This window comes from Poecilia formosa, unplaced genomic scaffold (assembly GCF_000485575.1).
Source record: "Poecilia formosa unplaced genomic scaffold, Poecilia_formosa-5.1.2 Scaffold156, whole genome shotgun sequence".
NCBI classification, from domain to species: domain Eukaryota; kingdom Metazoa; phylum Chordata; class Actinopteri; order Cyprinodontiformes; family Poeciliidae; genus Poecilia; species Poecilia formosa.
Genome location: NW_006800095.1, coordinates 803,964 through 823,840, shown reverse-complemented (window position 1 = coordinate 823,840; position 19,877 = coordinate 803,964). Strand labels below are relative to the sequence as shown.

Here is a 19,877-nt window from a genome sequence, read left to right as displayed (position 1 = left end):
GTGTGTCATAGTAAAGTGGTTGTTTCCTGCTACATCTGGTGAGTCGCATGTAGTCTACGAAGCAAATGTTGGTCATTTCAATCGGAGTATCTTGTTCCACATGTTTTATTTCAAACTGCAGACAAGACTTCTTATGGCTCTGTTTAATCAACGCTTAAAACGTTGAAGTCACTCTTTAATAAAGGCCGGATTTTTGGAGCTCATGACAAATAGTTATCCTGCCGACAGATTCTTCCTTCTGACTTGTAGATCTGCGCAGCTCCTCCAGAGCTACCCTGGGGCTCTCGGCTGTTTCTCTGACTAATGCTCACCTTGTCTGGCCTGTCAGTTAATAGGGAAGGCGATGAACTGGTAGGTTTGCCTTTGTGCTGTACTCAATCCACTTTCAGATGTTCAAGCACTGAAGAAAACTCAATGAGAAGTTCAAAGCTGGGCATGATGATGCCTGCTGTTTACTCATGTTCTCTAACAAACTTCAGAGGCCTTTACAGAACTGAGGTACTACACTTGGACTATATTTGCTAATCAAGCTACCTGAAGAGAACCTGATTAGCAAAGGGACAGTTATTAGTTGCACTGGATCTTATTTAGGGGTATCAGAGTAGAGGAGAAATGGATGTGCATGACTCACTTTTCAGATTTTTTTAAACCATGTATTTCTATTTTGCTTTGTTGGTGCATGACTTTGAACCACAATAAAATACGTAAATTTCTATGGCTGACAAAATAGCCATAGACACTATTGCAGGGCATCATAAAGGTAAAGCAAGCTAAAATGGGTATTTTTGTATAAAACAAACTTGAACAAATGATCTAAGCAATGACAAGAAGATGTTAGTGAGCAGAAACAGCTCCGAGACCCACCGTTTTTTATTTTTTTGTTTTTGTTTTTTTTTGTTAGTAATAAATAACAGATTTGAGGCCTGGTGTTGACATAGGATGGTCTGTCACTGTTGTGGAGTTGTATCAGACAGCCACTGGAGTGAGGCAGGATATATTTGTTCAACATGACTTCAAATTGTGCTCATGGTCAACCGCTGAAACACAGCCTTCAATCTCACACTCACAAACACACCGACGATTCTCTCCCTCCATAAGCCGACAACACACACAAACAACGACGCTGTCCGCTCATTCCAACCAATCCCTGAAGTTCATGCTCTCACCAACTCCCATGACAGCTCTGCTCGGTCTGGATTTCATGAATTCCTTGAAACAGAACCGCTGCTGCCAAGACAATACCTACACACCACAGTGAGGCGTTTCTTTGAAACGCCTTAGCCATTGTTTGCGTCCTCATGGTGGAAAACAGCAACAGGAGCCATATATCCTTGACAAGAGGAGGTCATTTTGGGACTAAATGATGACCTATGTCAATCTTCTTGAATTTTAATTAGCCATAAAATCTGCTGGTAGACGAGAAATTGCCGGGTATGTTTATGCATGCAAAAACAATAAGGGAATGTGACATTGTTTGACTTTGTCATTAGTTGCATCTCCTTCCCGCTGCACAGACAAACAACCTAATGTTATTTGCACTTGCTGTTTTAAATAAGACTAATTTTGAGTTACATAATGTCCATAAGAGCTTTGAAAATCTCTGCTGTAATGAGGCAACCTTGTTTTTTTTTTCTGTTTGTTTTTTGTTTTTTCCAGGCCAATTAATGAAGTTCTTTTGAATGTCAACCGGCATTTCCCTTTAATGGGATCAATGCATGAATTTGATCAAAAAGGACACACAAGGTGAACTGGGATTAAAAATCCATCTGCCAAACATTATAAAGCTACTTGTATAAAACTGGGACAGGAACATGTCTAGTTAGGAAAGAAATTTGTATTTTATTGCTAGCAAAAAATAGCATATGAAAAAAAAAGATTTTAATGTAACAACAACAATAATCAGTGGGTATTATTTATGAACTGTGTTTTAAATTATGATTTCTGACTTAGTTTAGCTATTGTGCAATAAACAACAAAAAGGTCTCAATGAGAAATGCAAAATAAATGTTTTATTAGGCTAATGTTGTGTGTACATTACAGGAAATCGCCTGGTTGTTATAACATCTTGAAATAGGGTTATATTAAGATAAATTCCAGAAGCAGAGATAAAAAATTAAAATTAAATTAACAATTTAGTAGTGTAAGTCTCCTCTCTTCACAACAATGATTGCAACATCAAGTTATGGGTGTTTTTTTTTGTGTTTTTTTTTTTGCATCTTTTGCATCTATTCTGTTAGAGATTTGTGCTGTGTCTGTGGTAACTGAATTGTTGCATGATCCAGTGTCTGCTCAAGTACAAATAATCAACCCTCCTCCTCTGGGCCTTGAGGAGAGGTGTACGATTTCAGTCCTAAATGGGTCTGAGGATGAATCTCTGCTCCAACACAAATTGTTTTTTTTTCTATACTGTTTAGAGTTGGCATGAGCCTGCTATTACAAACACTGACCTCTAGGGGCTTAATGAAAAAGAGCTCTGTCTCATTTGCTTCAGTTCTGTCTGTCTCCACTGCCACAGCTGATATATGTTGCAGCTTATCACTAAGAGAGCAAAAGTTCTGCCATCATAAAGTAGTGTGTTGGGAAACTGTTTTTTTTTTTTTTTTTTTTTTTTTTTTATAGGTACGTTTGTGGGTGTTTTCCAGAGGTTGGTCATTCGTGGAGATTCTCAAGATTTTGTTTCAGTGTGTTTGTTTTAATTTAGCTGTGTTTGACTATCATTGTCATCCACATTCCAGTCCGCTAGGGGGCGGTGGTACAAAAAAAAAATACAAACGAAGAAGAACATTTAGGTGCATCGAAGCTAGGACGCATGCACTTAAAAGTTGCAGAATGATGGCGCTCAGAGGGTAGAGGTGGTCACCCCTCCCTTATGAGGACCAGAGCCCAGTTCTAATGCAGCGGAGCTTAACAATAAGGCTAATGCTAAGGTGAGAATTAGGTGTAGAAATATAATAACCCAAGTGTTAGCTACACATAAATTCAGTTAGCAAAAGAACTGAAGTCAGTTAAAAATGTGTGTGTTGTTTGTAAAAAAACAAAAACAAAAACCCAAACGTACTTTTGCGAGAGCCTTTATTAAAAATAATTTATTGTTATTGTGCAGTTGTTGAAAACATAAACTCAACCACCTATAGTAGAAATTCAATGGGCTCTCCTTGCGACTGCTCTGACCTCATCCAGGCATTAAAAAGATAATCCCACAAATCTTGACATTCTTCATCTTAAAATTTCTAACCATAAGTTTGAAGGTAACTAAATATAATTTGCCGTTAAACTCGCCACCTCTCTGCTCTCAATGCAACACCACTGACAACATTCTAGAAGTAAATGCCAAGATGATGGATGGAATGACATATTTATTTTAAACCAGAACGGACTGGGATCATGTAAAGTTCATGCACCTAAAATACTGAAGAAAAGATAATGATGTGCTTCCATAAACTTAAATTGTTGCAGATGTTTTCCTGATCAGCATCAATTGGGAGCCCCAGTGAAGCAGGAGGAGTGGACGCCTCGGCGTGTCCCTCTCCCTCCCAGTCGGGACTCAGACGCTCCCTCTACCGGCCAGACGACGCGCAGACAGCCGCTGCTCCTCTCTTGGAGCTGAACACCGGACCACTCAAACCAGGCGTAATTCAGGAATCAGGACTCACTCACACATTCCTCCTCCAAAGAGTGCAAAGACGCAGCCGTGTCCGCCACAGTCCTCTCCCCCTACCCCCTCACCGCAGGACAGGGGACAAAGGACCGAGGAGCCACTTTAGATTTTTACACAGCTAAAGTACAGTTTTAGTTAGAAAAAGAAGAGTTTCCAGTTAACCCCGCGACTGGGGGGTTAACGCTACCACGGCGCTGCCGACATGGATAAAGTTATCAATTGGTTGTTTGCAGCGATGAGCCTCCTGTTGTCCGTCCAAGGGGAAGTTTTTAAAGGTAAGGATGATCACCCCAAGATGTTTGCAGGCAGCGATCTTCTTTAACGCCACGGTGGCACGGGTTAGAGATGCACTTCAGTCGAGTTTAATCACTTCTCTCTGATGCATTAGTCATTGTTGCGGTGTAGAAATCCTTGAAGTAACGCACTAACGTGTCATTTTGTATTCAGGCGTGGAGCCGGGTGTGTTGTTTTTCCCTCTCGCATTTCGGGGAATGTCACATTTGAACTCCTGCTTTCAGCTGCGCGGAGTTTGTTCTCACCTTTGCGGTCCCACGGCGCGCGCAGCGGACAGGTGCGCTCCGCGTGGGCGACTCTGCTGCCGTTTTACCGCCGCTGTTTGCGCGACAAGTTTGCAGTAGACTGAGGGGACTGTTTGAGCCTAACTTTATCTTGATCTGTCTAATGTGATTAACCTCAAGGGATTCACGCAGCAAACGAGCCGCCGGTGCGCTTCTGGTTCAGCTTAAAGCAGAACCTTCTGTCATTTTTCATTAGTGCATTTCAGACATAAAGTGCCCCTGTAGTAATGCATTACACTGAATTTAAAGCGCGGTTGATACGTTTTGAAATCTGTGAGAAAATCATTCCAAGTTTGCTTCTTTTTTTTTTTTTTCTTTTTTTTTTAAGTTTCAATGCAAAAAACAATTCAGTTTCTCCACATTCAACAGAACATATGGTGTATTTTAAAAAGACATATCACCAAGTTTCATTTAATCTCTTAATTCTCCCTTTTCTGTCATCTTTAACCAGTGGGACTTCCAGAATAAAATGAACGACCAGATTGGGAGGTGGGGGGATTGGCACAACAAAACAAAAAGCAGAGGGGGAAAAAAAAAGTGTTTTATTTATTTCTCTTCATACATTAATCTACAACAGAAGCATAAAAAGAGGGTAGTAAGAAACGGAAACATGTACTTTTTAAATGAAAAACATGTAAATCGCTGTAGTTTTTTGCCCAAGCTGTTTTTAGCTGTAGTTAATTTGTCTGATCAACTTGATCAGAAGTTTATCAGGACTCTCGATGGTGTTTGCATTGCCACTTTCTCCTAACTTTTGATTTGGCCGGTTTTATTATAAACGTAACGCAAATAAGTTAGAGCCGAAGGTTCATTTGTAAAAAGAGTGACGATTTTTCACCAGATTGTGGCTTACTGGCATTCTTGTAACAATACTATTAAATTTAGTGACTGTATTTCTCTGAATGCATGTTTACAAGTCCCTAAATGGGGTCATTTCAGCTCTGCCACCTATGTCACATAATCTATGTGGTGGGAGAAAAAAAAAAAAGGAACATTAACCCATATTATCCAATCAATAAATGGATAAATGATGTCCAGACTGAGGCTGATCCCTGCAGCCAGGAGACATAGCTTCAAATTCACTCTAACAGATGAAGCTGGCTGTTCTTATTTCTGAATGTGTTTCATTGTTTTTTTGTTTTTTTTTCTGGTTTGAACTTGTGATGTGTGGTTTGGCTCGTTAGCAGGATGCTGTGTAGATTCAGCAGAAAGCCGATGCATTTCGTCAGGAGCCTGTTGGGGGCAGCATGCTACACTCATAATATTATACCCAGATGATGAAGGCAAAGCACTCAAGAGAGGCAGAGTTCAGATAGACTTTGGAAACAGATTGTGGCAGTGTGGTGCAAACTAAAATACTGATAAATATTCTCTGGAAAATGTTTAGGATAAACACACGGCTTACATCAACTGTTCCCAACACCTCAGGTCAATTTTTAGTGACTGAGAACTCTCTTGCCCTGAAGCTCAGAGTATTCCCAGTCCATTTTTTGCGTGGGGTTTATCAGTCTTGCCCGCTGGCAGCCTCGGGAACTGGAGATTTATTGGGAGCTGGCTGCTCGGCATTGGCTCCCAGTGGTGCCAAAACCATCGATAAATGTGCTCCTAATTGCACAGTATGTGTGTACGTGTGTGTGTGTAAATATGTAAACCAGGATGAAATCAATTCGGACGCATTTCGCTCTCTCCGGGTAGGTGACGGATTAGCCACACACGGATGGAGAGGTGGAGGCTAAGCGTGCAGCAGCCGGGGCGTTTGTTATGGAGAGCATGCGATAACGGCTCAAGTGATAATTAGATCACGGAGGTAACCAGAGCTCCTGTTCACAGTATCAGGAGCTTGTGGCGGTGGACGCCTCGAGTCGATCACAGACAACAGTCCTTTTGGAAAAGTCTTTTAATTTACTGGTGAGGAGTGAAGCCATGACACTCCATCAGTTTAATCTCCTGTCGTGTCACCTTGCTGATCTGTCTGCATTCGGTTTGGGCCAGTACGAGAGACCAAAGTGGGAAAAAAAACCCAGTTTTCTTTGTATTTACATAAATAGAGAAATGCAAGTATTGTTTATTCTGCTGCTAAAGACATTGGTAATTAGTTATCAATCCTTGTATTGTTCATAAAGTAAAACAACACTGTCCACTGCTGATTAGCTGGCACAAAGAAGGCTTTTTCATCAAACAATATTTTCTTTTTGGAAAACACAGATAATCATGGCGTTAATACTAAAGTAGCTACCCATCGTTGGTAACCAACTTCAGACTCTATCAAAGCAGATGGTCAGGCTAAAAAAAGCCAGCTAATATTGTTTTCAACCTTTTTAATCATTTCGCCTTCCAGTAAGGAGATATTGTTGATGATAAATAACACAAAGCCATTGAAAGAACTACTGTAAGTATATCTGCTATTTGATTGCATTGTCAGAGATGCAGCAAATACACTAAATATATTTTGTACAACATAGAAAGTAGTCATGGATCAGTCATCCTGTGTGTTTGATCTGTCTTTTCAAATGGGATGGCAGCTCATGATTCTTTTTGTTAAAAGGAAATCTTTCCCTTCTACTGTTGCCACATGCATTTGTAGTATAAGGAACGTCTGCAAAGTCAACGAAAGGAAGTCATCAGTTCATGAGTTGAAACACTTATCATATGGCGTAGTAAACTGAACTTGACTGCATTATATTATTAGTAGAATGAAAATGGTGTTTATTTACAGTAACTGAATTTAATTCTATACTTTTTTTGTATATAAATTAAATCAGTTGGTCCTTGTTGAGTGCCTTGAGAAGACAGTTGTGTATTTATGATGTATAAGTAAGCTATTTTGAATTTTGTTACGCTTGTGTTACTCTATAAAGCGACGAACGGCAATACAAGTATAATATTCTGCTCAGTAAGTGCCAATGTGGCCAAAATTATACAAGTCTGTCAGTCAAAATAACCCAAAAAAGTGGAAAAATCTGCACAAAGCATTACCAGCAGGAACAATAATGTCAGTTTTTCACATAAAGCAGTTGTCTTTAACATGTTTTGTATAAATAACCACTGCCTAAATGATGATGCAGTGGTTAGAGTTCCTATTAAAATCACTTTAAACTAGTATTGGTGTGTTAAAAAAAATATTTTGCGGTTTCTAAACCTTGACATTAGTAACCAGCCCATGGATCATCTGCTTTTCTGTTTTATACTTTGTTCAGAAACAAAGTATAAAAAAAACATCATTAAAAAAATCTTATTGTGTAAGGCGCTTGTTTTCTTTATTATAAACACAGCCTTTTTTTTTTCCAGCAGCCCTGGCCTTTGATATCTATACTTCGTCTTTCGACCGAGCACATTAAATTCCAGGGAGCTGCACACTTTGTTATGTTTACCACCTTCTCCAGCTAGCCATAAAACCTGCCTTGTTTTCTGATGGGGGCGAGCCGTGCGTTGAGAGTAATGCCCAAGCTGGAAGAGCAGAAGAGCTGCAGTTTGTCACCGTAGAGTGACTGCCGCTGATGGCGTCCTGGTTGACCGATCCTGATTGTCATCCACGCTGTGACTAAGGGAGTAAAACAGCACTTTGGCTGCTTGAGAAGATAAACAGCACTTCATTTGAAGTCTGGCAATAATTTAGATAGTTTTTCATTTGTGATTTTTTTTATTTTTTTTATACATCTTTCTTCTTTCTCTCTCCCGGCTGACTCAGATTTAATAGAGACTTTCTTCCGAAAGGTGTCCTAAAAGGTGGCAGCTTCCTTTGTGTGAGCCACTGGAGAATGAAATTAAATATGCATGTGAATTTTTTTTATTTTCCTTATATGATGGCTTCAACTGGTGTTTGAGGAGAAACGCTGCGTGGTGATTGATGATAGCACAAAGCAGAAAGTGAGGTGTCTGCGTTCTTCTGTTACTTTGCTTTTCAGACACTTTTATTATGATGATAATGAATGCCGTGGAAACACGTGGATTTACTGAAGCCGTTCAAACACTGTACGCTCATGTGTGTATTTCCAGAAAAAGGTCTGCTGAGTTTGTCAGCTGAGCTGTCTTAAGACTGATTGTGGCTGGTAGACGTGAGGAGGGGGAGCATGGGAGAGTTGTCAATTATCAGGCTAAACTTTGAAAACTTACTGTTACATTTTTGTTTTGGAAGCCTGGAGTATATGGAGACGGTCTTATGTGTTTCACTTATGGGTTTGTGTCAAAAGGAAAAACTGGATTTTTTTAATGACAACTAAAAACACGGTCTTTTATTATTCTTCAAAAAATAAAAAAATAAAAGAAGCCGTTTTTAAATTGTGGTTTTATTCATGAAGGCGGACAAACGCTATCCAAATTAGCCAGGCCTTATGTAAAAAGTAATTGCCCCCTAAACCTAACAACTGGTTGTTCCACCCAGCAACAATTGCCATCAAGCTGGCAGCTAGTCTTTGATATTGCTGTGGATAAATTTTAGCCTGCTCCTCTTTGAAGAAGTGTGTTAATTTAGCCACATTGGAGAGTTTTCAACCATTTCGTCCTGTTAAAGTCATGCAACAGCATCTCTATTGAAGTTTAGTCCAAACTTTGACAAGGCTACTCAAACATATTTATTTATTTTTAGCCATTTTTAATGGATTTGCTGGTGTGCTCTGGATCATTCTCCTGCTCTTGAGTTTTGGGTTAAATCTGTGGCTCAGATATCATCTTTCAGAATTTTCTGTGAGAGAGCTAAGTTTATGCATATTGTTTGTTCTAATTTTTTATACATAACTGTATGCTATAGTAATTTCGTAACCATTGGATATGTGTTTACATTACACATTTTACATAGAGCTGTATTACAGAACAGCAGCTACTGATGCAGCAGCTGCAAAGGTAGCTTTACTTTGAGTTTTCTCATTTGAGAACCAAACCAGGAGTCTGCGACATAAATCACACATGAGATTGTTATATTAGATTTCACTGTTTTAATCATCAAAACAAAGCGTGTTATCCTGAAGAAAGGGCTCCCAGTTTGACACATTATCCTGCCTGGTTAAAATGGAAAAAGCCGACCTCTGTTCTCCAGAAGTTGCCACAAGGGGTTCTAGGAAATGCAGGAAATCAGTTACAGAAGGCAGAGAGGTCGTCGAAAAGAGTAAACAACACTTCATCATGCTGTAGAGCTGGAGCTGAATACAACATTGCAGGCCGATGAAACCCAGCAGTGAAGGAGTTAATAAAGGCAGATTTAGATTATTTTTTTTCCTCAGACCCAAGTGGTGTGGCATCCAGCCTTCATTCCCAGGTTTTACACATAAGCCTTGATGTTGAGCGTCCCGCTTGGCCTTTAATTTGAAGTTAGAAGGTTTAATGATTAAAATAAGAGATACACCAATCAAATAGTCAGAGACTAGAATCTACCGTTTTTGCATTTGTTCCTTAAATGCATCATATTTATCTCATTTTGAGTTTGTAAATGTATTAGTCAACAAAATGTACTTTAGTGCACTTTACTGAGTTTAATTTTACAGAAATCTGATGAAAGTCAGTCATATGCTTTTTATCCTAAAGTGGGTTAATCTTGTTGTTCCATAAATTTATATTATCTTTTGTAGTATTTAAAAATATTTGTTTAATATTTAAAAGTCTGAATCAGAACGTCTAACGTCGGAAAACGAGAAATTAGTATCTGCCTTATAAAGACTGATCAGTGCATCTCTAATACACAATAAATCAAATTCAGTGAACCTTTTGTCTGAAATGTTTTAGACTAATAATCAGCAGACACTTGACCTGCAGCCACTTGTAGCATTTTTCTGTTCGGGGAGGTTTGCCTTTTAGATTCAGTAAGTTAAGCACATGATGACTGACCTGTCTGGTCTGAAATGTTCCACATTTCCCACAAAAACCTCAGGAGGAGCTTCTGTGTATTTAAGGTCATTGTCCTTCTGCAATGTCCCAAAACTGAACCTCTCAAAGGCTGTGATTTCCTTACTGTTCACCTAAAACAGACAAGGCGTTCATTCACCTTGACCTTTTTCGCCTTCTGGCCCAGGACAACCACAAACTTTACTGTATTTTATTGGAATTTTATTTGACAGACCAACATAAAGTTTCACATAATTGTAAAGTGGAAGAAATAAAAAAAGATTTTCAAAGTTCAAAATTTTAGATTTTTGGATTGAAAAAAATGGAATATCTCATGTTGTATTTTGTAGGGTTTTTTTCCCTGGCTTTTATCTTTTGTTTGGCAAAGGTTTGATTTCTATGCAGACATCTTCACTGCATTCTGTGACTCGATGTGGTGAGGCTACCAGAAAGCTGCTAGCTTTTTCGGATTAATTGCACATTTATTGCCAGTAGGATTCACTTCTGCTGCCAACAGGTGCAATCTGTACAAGAACACTTGTAAACTTGGCACTATGGGGCTAAGGATGCAGAGATCCTCATGCAGACTGAGAAGCACAAAGCTAATTGTCCAGAGCCACAAAGAAACCGTGGAAATTTCAGTTTTTGCTATGCTTGGCTGCAACACAGCAGGATCCCCCAGTCACCCACTATATTTATAGTTTTTTTCGATCTTCATTTTCATTCATGGTGGCATTAAAAAGACACCCTGACTGAGCTCCATCCATCTGACCATCAACTCTGACCTGTTTACTTCTGTCCTGATGAAAAGCATCCCCCAAAAGCACGACGCTATCGCCATGTGCCAAGAAGTTCACTTTTGGTCTCACATGATCAGAGCTCCTGCTGCCACATACTTGCTGTGTCGGCTGCATTGTGTTGAGGTAAAACTTTTTGGCTTTCCTTTCAACAGCAGCAAAACATGTGAAAATAGTCAGACACAAACATGCGACTGTTTGCGCTGCAAGTATAAAATCTGCCTTTCATGAGTGCTTTCAAATGAGGTAAAGTGTTGGGAAGTCTACCAGTGCGGTTCACCATCTTCATATCCCCTGAGGGCCTCTCTACATTCAATCATTAGTTGTTGATTTGCAAGCGGATTTTATTTACATTCTTGAGAGGCGTTAATAGTTTGAAGTTCACTCTGGAGGAGGCTGATGTGGCAGCGTTATCTGTGGTGGAATGATAATGTGTGAGGCATGCCGGACAAACAGAGGATGAACTAATTACACACAGCCCTCTTTTCTTCAGATGAGAAGGATAAAAGCTAATGAATGGCATGCAGGCCAACACAGGGGATGGCTAATGAAGAGAGAGTGAGAGACAGAGCGTGAAGTGTTTGTGTGTGTGTGTGTGTTAGGCATGCTCGAACAATCCTGTGATCGCATCACCGTGTCTGAGAAAAACAACAACTGTAATATGCAGCGGATCATGTTTACAGAGGCCTGCAGACGTCGGGAGGTGGCTTGGAGAATCCAAGGCACACTGGAAGTTTTCACTAATTAATGCTCCGAGGGACTCGATTGTTATTAACGGTGACGAGTTGGAGGAGGGGAGTCGGGGAGGAGTAGGCGAAGCTGTTCAAATCAGAACATCACCGTCTTCTGCTTTAATTGATCATTGAACCTCTGCTCTGCAGACCGCATTATGCTCCAGTTCACTTGTCTTTTAAAGAAAATAATAAAGTTGCAAGAATCGCATCTGTCTTGGAGAGAAATAACTGGCGGGCGCTCCAGAGAGTTAACACTCAGATTGAATTGACCTCAACCCTGCCAGATTCCCTCCCCCTCCCCATCTTCAGACCCTGCACTTCAATCAGTTGCATCTATGCAGGACTGTTTGGCCATAACCCTGGGGGGGGGGGCTGATTTTAGAAGAGCACACTTTGCTATTTGATTCAGGTAAATGTATAGAGTTGACCTGAATTGTTGAAGCTTAATGTCATGTCCTGCAACTGTTTATAACACCATGTGCCAACTGAGAAGCAGCAGTTTTTTTTTTTTACTACAGTTCAATTTACAGGCATTAGTGCTCCAGTTGTCAGAATTTGAGAGATTCCAAAACAGACAAGAAACAAAGTCGCTGACATCTGCCTGTGTGGAAAGAGCTACAAGCAAATTTCTGAGGCTTTTTGACTCCAGTAAACCAAAGTGGGAGCCATTATCCACAAATGGAGAACACATGGAACAATGGCGACCTGTCTTAGGAGTGGTTGGCCTACGAAAATTAGCATTAGACTCATTCAGGAAGTCACAAAACAACCCAGAACAACATCAAAAGCACTTGTCTCAGTTAAGTTCAACAGTAAGAAAGAAATTGGGTAAAACAAACAAACAAACAAAAACATGGGAGACTTACACAGCAAAATCCAAACTGTGTCTCATGTTTGAGGTGAACTGCAAGACTTTTGGCTGATTATTCTGTAGACTGAAGAGAGAAGTTGAGGAAATTATGAACTCTGCTTTCCTGTAGGAGAATCTCTGTTGGTTTAAAAAAAAGGTGTGTTAGTGGTTTAATCAAATCCAGGTCTTAAGTGAGTTTGATATGTGGTGGTGTGAATGAAATCCCTCCAGTATGGCTAAATTAAAACGATTCTGCAAAGAAAAGCAGGTCAAAATTTCACCACAGCGACATAAAACAGTCCAATGGTGACACAGACAGTTGTGAGATTGAAGGGGAAATTCATTTTTCACAAAGGTGTTTACCTTGATTCATTAAAACGGTCTTTTTTTTTGTTTTTCTTCAGTTTTTTTTTTTTTGTTTTTTCCTTTTTTTTGGTTTTTTAAATTTTTTGATTTTGCCAAAAAAAAAAGATGCAAAAATAGGAAAATAACTTTGTTTATAGCACTGTGTTACTCAAACCCAAGCTCTCTCCTTTGTGGGACAAGAGCTTTAGCCAACTTGGAGAAGTGACTGCGTTTCATTCCAGAAAAAAGCTGTCTGCGTAGGCTGATGCTGCTGGTAGCGTAGGTGGTGGCAGTGGGAAGAGGAAGAAGAGGACGGTACGAAGTGGGGAGGAGAAGCTGCTACTGCTGTTTCACCTTGTCTCCTGTTATTTATTAGGTTTCTGTCAAGGCTCAGGCAGGTGTACATCCCTCCTCCTCCTCCTCTTCCTCTCCCCATCCGGGCCTTATGAGTATTACCAGAGGCAAAATTCTCCATTACTGTCAGTATGAATCTGTTGCCGTCACATTAGTGCACGTCATGCAGTCATTAATGCATTAGGCCTTGTTTGAGTGCCAGTTATTTGCATTGGCTTTTACGCTGCCTGTTTGCCCTTGTGCTAAAAGCAGCCTCGGCCGAACCTATTGACCATTTAACTGTTCGATAATGAAGCGATCCCTGAGGATAATTTGGGCCCCGGTGGTCCTGCTTAACACGGGTTATTAGTAAGAGAAGGAAAACATTAGGCCTCGTGGATGCTGTTTCGAAGGGAACCCAGAACAAATCCGTCTCTCATTTCCCTGCTGGTCCTTATGTTTTTGAATGCAGAAGCAGCCGTCTGGCGTATGATCGCACCACTAACAGCAGTGCACACTATTATCCACCGTTATCCTCTACTTCTTCCTCCCAAAGCACAATGTACCTGATTATGCTCCTATCGGTCACACTCCGGTGCCTGTTTGGAGGCTGTTATCTGTTCGCGGTGGAGACTCCTCGGGGAGGCATACAGCCGATAAGAGACTGTTGTTCTGTAAACAGCCCTCTGACCTCCTCCGGCTGGGTCTGGCTTCTTTTCAAATGGGTGTCTTTTGTGTTGGCCCCTGAGCTCAAACTAGCATGTGACCGATCCCCCCCAGGAGGAGAGGTTTTAATGGCATTATTGTACACTGCACACCATGCATGGTGGTCACTCTGCAGCTGTTTGAACGGCAGAAAAGAAAAAAACATTCACAAAGTGATGAGAACTGCCCTGTTGACCCGCTCTAACCAAACACCGCCTTTTAAGAGGATTCAAACCCCTTGGACCACCCACAAAGTTTAGCGAGTTTTCTTGGGACTTTTTCTGATTGGTTGGCGCAAAGTCATTTTTACTTACTTTTATTTTCACTTAATTTTTCTCAAAATAGTTTGAAGAGCCTTAAGCTCGGTTAGGTCTTAAAACAATATCCCAACCTTAAAATATCTAAGAGCACAATTCAGTACATCATCTGAAAATGGAAAGGATATATCCTAACAGAAAACCTACCGAAAAATGGCTTAAAATGAGAAATGAAAAGTAGCCACTGTCACACCAATGGCTAACATGGATCCAAACAAACACCACATATTTGGGCTTCCTTAGGTTTTCCTAAAGCCATGTAGGCATGTGAAAGAGAAGATGTTCTCGTCAGATGAGAACAAAATACATTATATCGTAAGTAGCCTCAAACTTCACTCTTCTCATCACAGGGTGAACCATGGAGGTGGTAGCATGGTGCTGTGGGGAGTTTAGATCAATGTGTCCTAATCAAAACCTGGACCTAAATATAGCTAAGAATCTTTTGTAAGACTTTCAAGTTGCTTTTCACAGTTCTGCATCCAATCTGGCTGAACCTGCGCAATTTAGCATAGAACAGGCATTTTTATAAAACTGTAGAAAACCATGTATCATATAAAACTTTCCACTTCACAGTAATGCTCCACTTTCTGTTGGTCTATTATTGAAATTCCCAATAATACACTAAAAGTTTAATGTAATAAAATGAGTTCAAAGTTGAAAGGAGTCCGGATACGTTTTCAAACTGCTCCTAATTTACCTTTTTAAAGATATTCTTCTACGAATGTGATTTCCCGAGGAACTAAACCTTTAAACAAAAATCATTTTTCTTTTTTTTTTCTTTTCTTTGCGACAGTCGGTTAACTCACTTATCTGACACGAGTCAAGTGCATTAATAGCCCATCTGGGGACGGCTCTGCTAACTGGAGGCTCGTGCCCTCTCTGAGACATCCAGCACAACTGGTGTCGGATCACTTTTCATCTATTCTAACAATTTCCAAAGTGCTTGAGTAAATAATGCCTTTTAAACCGGCTTCCACGGGGATGTGCAGCAGCAAGTCGACGCGCTCACCCGTTTCACTTTTAAACACTTTTTCCGCAAATCTGTCACCGAGACACACAGCTGCGAGGCTCATCTTAAAGAAGGAGCAAACGCAAAACAATAACTGGAAAAGATGATGCCTGGCTTGAAGCTCCACTCCCACCCTGTAATCAGAGATTGCCACGCTAAAGAAATTACAGGGCGCAGGAGTCATTAGACAAATCTGTGTGAAGCTCTGAATTGCAAAAGGAAACGAAGCTGAAAACACATGTTTTTGGAATAATACACATCTGAATAAACAAACTGGTTCAAAATCTGACAAGTTGATTGTAATGATAGCATGCCGTCGGCCAGGGGGATAGATTCAGTTGAATGGGATTTCGGAGACTTGCTGGTATTAGAACATCAAAATGGGGAGTAATTAAAGGAGAAAGCTTCAAGCTTCTGTTGGCTCTTCAGCAGCATTATCATCAATTCAGCTGCCTTAGTGTCAGGCTTCGTAGTGAGTGGCCCAAGTTCACAACACATTGTGTTTAGAAATTAGATTAAAAGGAATAATATCAAAGCAAAACAATTCTTCTCCATTTTAAATGAACCCTTGATTTTGACATGCATTTTTCCTTTTATATTAAGTCTTCAAGCAAATCTTCCATTCTGCCATTCCCTCATTTCTAAATGGGACACCATCCAACATAGAGTCCCAGCTGAGGGAAGTCAGTACAGGTTTAAATGGGACACATTATGAATAGAGTCTTTTTTTTTTTCTTTTTTTTTTGCAGTACGTGAAAGCCAATACTTTGGTGCCTGCACTTGCTTTGAGCTAAAAATCAAAAGGCAAGATATCTGAAAGTGCCGAATTCTGTTAATTGTTCTTGCTGGCGAAATGTATAATGCCACTACTTCAATTCAGAGTGGAAATCTGTTGTCCTCTCCTCATATTCTCTCAAGATAGACTTCAACACTTGCAAATATGGGAAAAATAAATATGTTCCACAAAGTTTTCTTCATCGGTATTAACATCAAATTATAATTTTATCCCTTAAAAAGATATCTGAGTTATTAAACTCAGGTTCTGTTTAAATGTGGAAACCAGTTAGCTGTTAAAATATGTATGACCGTATAGGACCATGAAGTGACGCAAAGTTAAATCTTTCTATTGGTGGCACACTGCCTTCAACCGATTGCTCATATTAACAGCCAATATATGCATAAATAAGAACAATGGAAACCATCTTTGCACAACTGCAGAAGCTAACATTCATGTCCTTCCTTACCGCCACTTCTGGGAGATACAGTGAGAGTGAAAGAAGATGAATATACTGTTTCTGGATTGGTTGGGTTGCAGCCAATACCATGTCAAGTAGCATTCCCAACCTAGATGTGCTCTATGAAGACATTTGTGAATTTCCCTTAAATAATCCTAAAATAAATCATTGAATACTGAATCCAGGGGCTTCCTGTATAACCAAATTTTGCCATCAAAGGGCTTAATTCCAGTCCTATTCCACTGTGATGACTACTTCAGTTTGATATATTGTGCAGCTCTAGTCTTAAGTCTCTGTCAGAAAATGGGACATTTCAGAGTCACCGATGTAGGAGACTGAATCTGGATGGGGCGTTGCAGTCAGCCTGCTGTTAGGCTTTAAACCTGCAGTAAGAATAAGCAGCATAGATAATGTTTAATGTTTTCAAATCAGTAACAGAGCCATGGAAAATTTTATGTGACTGAAGACGAGAGTATTTTCATAGGTAATGTTATCTTAGTTTTTTTTGTTTGTTTTATGTAGAAGTCAAAGAATTTCAGAGCCATTTTTTAAAGATATTTGCATTTTTTAAAAAAGGATATTAGAAAATATTTTACTTAAATTCTTCCACACCGGTCCTGTATTTTTCATATCAGCATTTGTTTTTACAATCTGTTAAAGACGAAAAGCACCAGATGCTACATTTATCCCACTGAAGCCATTGTCTACTTACTGACTAAATAAACACCTTCCACAAAACTTTTCAAATTACTAACTAAATTATCTTGGAAATACACCCATCCAACTTTAGACTGAACTTTGCGGACTCGCACGCTGGTTTCCACAGCAAGCTGAGTTGAGTAATTTGAGAATAGGAATTACTACGTTTTGTGATTACGTGAACATGAGCCGATTTAAATGTTGATTTCAGTCCGTTTTCCATGCTATGCTTGCTTTTCCTCCAATGGGCAGCGTGGCTCATCTTTGGCCCAGCTTCAGTTTTGCAGCAGCATCAAACAGTGTCTTGGTAAGGCAGAGGTGCACAGTCTGGGTTCGGAAAATGAATAATTCACTCCCATGAGCCCAGACTTCTTGGTGTGAGACTAATATTCAGCAGCACCTGTGTATCTGAAAATCTTCCCCCCATTCAAGTCACCAGTTTCCTTTGGGGAAAACCTTACCCCAACATCAGTTCAGCTCTGCTTTTTGCAAACTGTCAGAGTAATGCTGCTGTGGCTGGAAATGTACAGGGGGAATACAGATCAGCTTACAGTAAACTGTTGTGTGACTGGACTTGGAAACGCTGAAAATATAATGAGGGCAGGGTGTCAAACCTCAATCATTATTTGGCCCTGGAAGAAATGTTTCTCCAACTTTTGTGAACGATTGAGTGTTGAAAGCAGCCAGTAGTTGTCTAGAAAGATATGCTTTAATTATGTAGCTCCTGATTTAATTAACATTTTCAGAAAGCCAAACCATCCCTAGGTTCCTTCAGTAGCTGTTCTGAGTCTAATTCAAAATGGTGCAATGTTAGTTTTCCTCATTGTTGTTGTTTCCAAGCGCTAATATTGATCTAATCAGTTTGAGATAGTTTTCTTGTTCAGATGTGCAACAGTTAAAGTAGTAAATCACCAAATACAGTGAACCCCCATAATTTGTGACGGTTAGGGACCACAAACACCCGGAAATAAATAAAATGTGTGAATACTTCTGACTCTGTCCAAAAGCGTGTACAACTGCCTGTTTTAATTAGTCCAACTTTTTCCAACTCCCGATATGTATCTTTTACATACGTCGATAGTCCCAAAGGTGTGTTGTGCCTTGACTTGTACAAACACTCATGGACTCCTAAATTGCCACTACATGAAGTCTTAAGAAATTTTTTTACTATTTTCCATATTTTCAGGTCTCACAACTTGCCTCAAGTAATTTTCTAATTTTGAAGAATAAACAGGAAGACCCAATGAAGTTTAAATCTCAAAAGAGAAATGGAGGTTTTTTTTTTTTTTACCAAACTCTAAAATAGAACATGGCTGTCATGTTTTTTATTCAGTAACAGATGCAGTAATAAACATATTGTGTGCACTTCTGGCAGTCATTAAACCTTTCATGCACTTAAACAGATTTACACCCTCTTTTTGTGAACATGTTCCTTTACTGCTGAACACGTAATTCATAGACAAACTGCTATAAGCTACTTTTGCAAGAATTAGTTTGACACCTGATTAGAAAAACTGAATCATCCCGTAGGATTTGGGCTTGCATCTGGAACATGGTTAGTTTCTATGTCTTTCTCAGATCCAACTTTGGATGTAAATATTGGTTCTAGATTGCAGGTAATTTGTTTGTATTTTCATTGAAAATAATACAAAAATGTCTTCTGACTACAAGAAAAACAAGCCCAAGTACAAACAGTGGTATTTGTGCAAATGAATGGTAAAGCTACTTAAGTTACATCTGGCTAAAATGCATTGTTTGAAGGTACAGAACAACTTTATAAAAAGTCCTGTTACTGACCTTCTGACTGGGCAGATAGTGGTTTGAATGAGAGTTGTTGAAAGACAAGCGTCACCTTGTCTTGTATTCTTTAAATACAAAGAATACTAAAACAAAATGAGCAGTGTCTCATAAAGTCATGTCCAGTAAATGAAAGTTACATTTGATGCAACTTTAATGTTTTATGTAGGCTTTAAAACAATTTTCATTTGCTTGTTAGCATTTCTACATTTTAATATTTAGATTCTTTTAATCGTCTGATATATTGTCTGCATCCAAACGTGCATTCGCAAACTCAAGGGGTGTGTTAGTGTCCAACATGCCTTTGCCAGTTTGGTTGAGTTGTGTTTTCCAAGCCGTCTCAGTGTGTTAGTGTAAGATCCATCTCTGGCTTATTATCGGGGACGTGACAGAAGGCAGCCGGCTGCAGCGCCGACGCCTTAATGAAACCAGGGCCTTGGCTAATTGGTGACACCGTGGAGTGAAGGAACGGGAGAGGCAGGAACCAGACTGTCAGGACGAACAGCCCAGGACAGCAGGTCCGGCGTCGCACTGCCCGAATTAAGCTTGTCATGTTCATTTGTAGAACACACACAGGGAGGGAACACCGACATCCTCCTTATCAAAATCCTGCAAATGGAACCCTCACTTCCTGAGCAAAGATAGCCCTGGTAACCTGGTAACCACATTTTCTATGCAGCAGTTTTCCTTTTCAATCTTCTCCCTTTCATTATGCCTTGTCAAGTCCATCTCTTTTCCACCTCGCTTTCACAGAGCCAGGTTTGTCTGGGATGAACCTGTAGTCTCTCTTCATCAGGCTGCTGGGTTTTGTTCTGGCAAGTAAAAAAAACAGAGAGAGTCACTTTTCCTCATAGCAGGGAGATACTTTTAAAAGTGGTAATTACCGTTTTTAACCACTTGAACCATTTCTGATCTGTGGTTAGTCACGTGAAGCCAACGAGAGTTAATGTTGCTGAATACGCATGAAATTTCTGAAATCTTCGTCTTATTATTTCCAGTGTGGTTG

General features: G+C 39.8%; 1 protein-coding gene across 1 annotated transcript in view; it reads left to right on the top strand.

Annotated features, from left to right (window-relative positions):
- Window positions 1–3,185: 3,185 nt before the first annotated feature.
- LOC103146336 (protein tyrosine phosphatase receptor type M) overlaps window positions 3,186–19,877 on the top strand; it is a 205,350-nt gene continuing 188,658 nt past the window's right edge. The window contains exon 1 of the mRNA XM_016677466.1: window positions 3,186–3,933. Coding sequence (XP_016532952.1) covers window positions 3,861–3,933 — 73 coding nt within the window. The 5' untranslated portion in view covers window positions 3,186–3,860. The remainder of the gene's footprint in view (window positions 3,934–19,877) is intronic.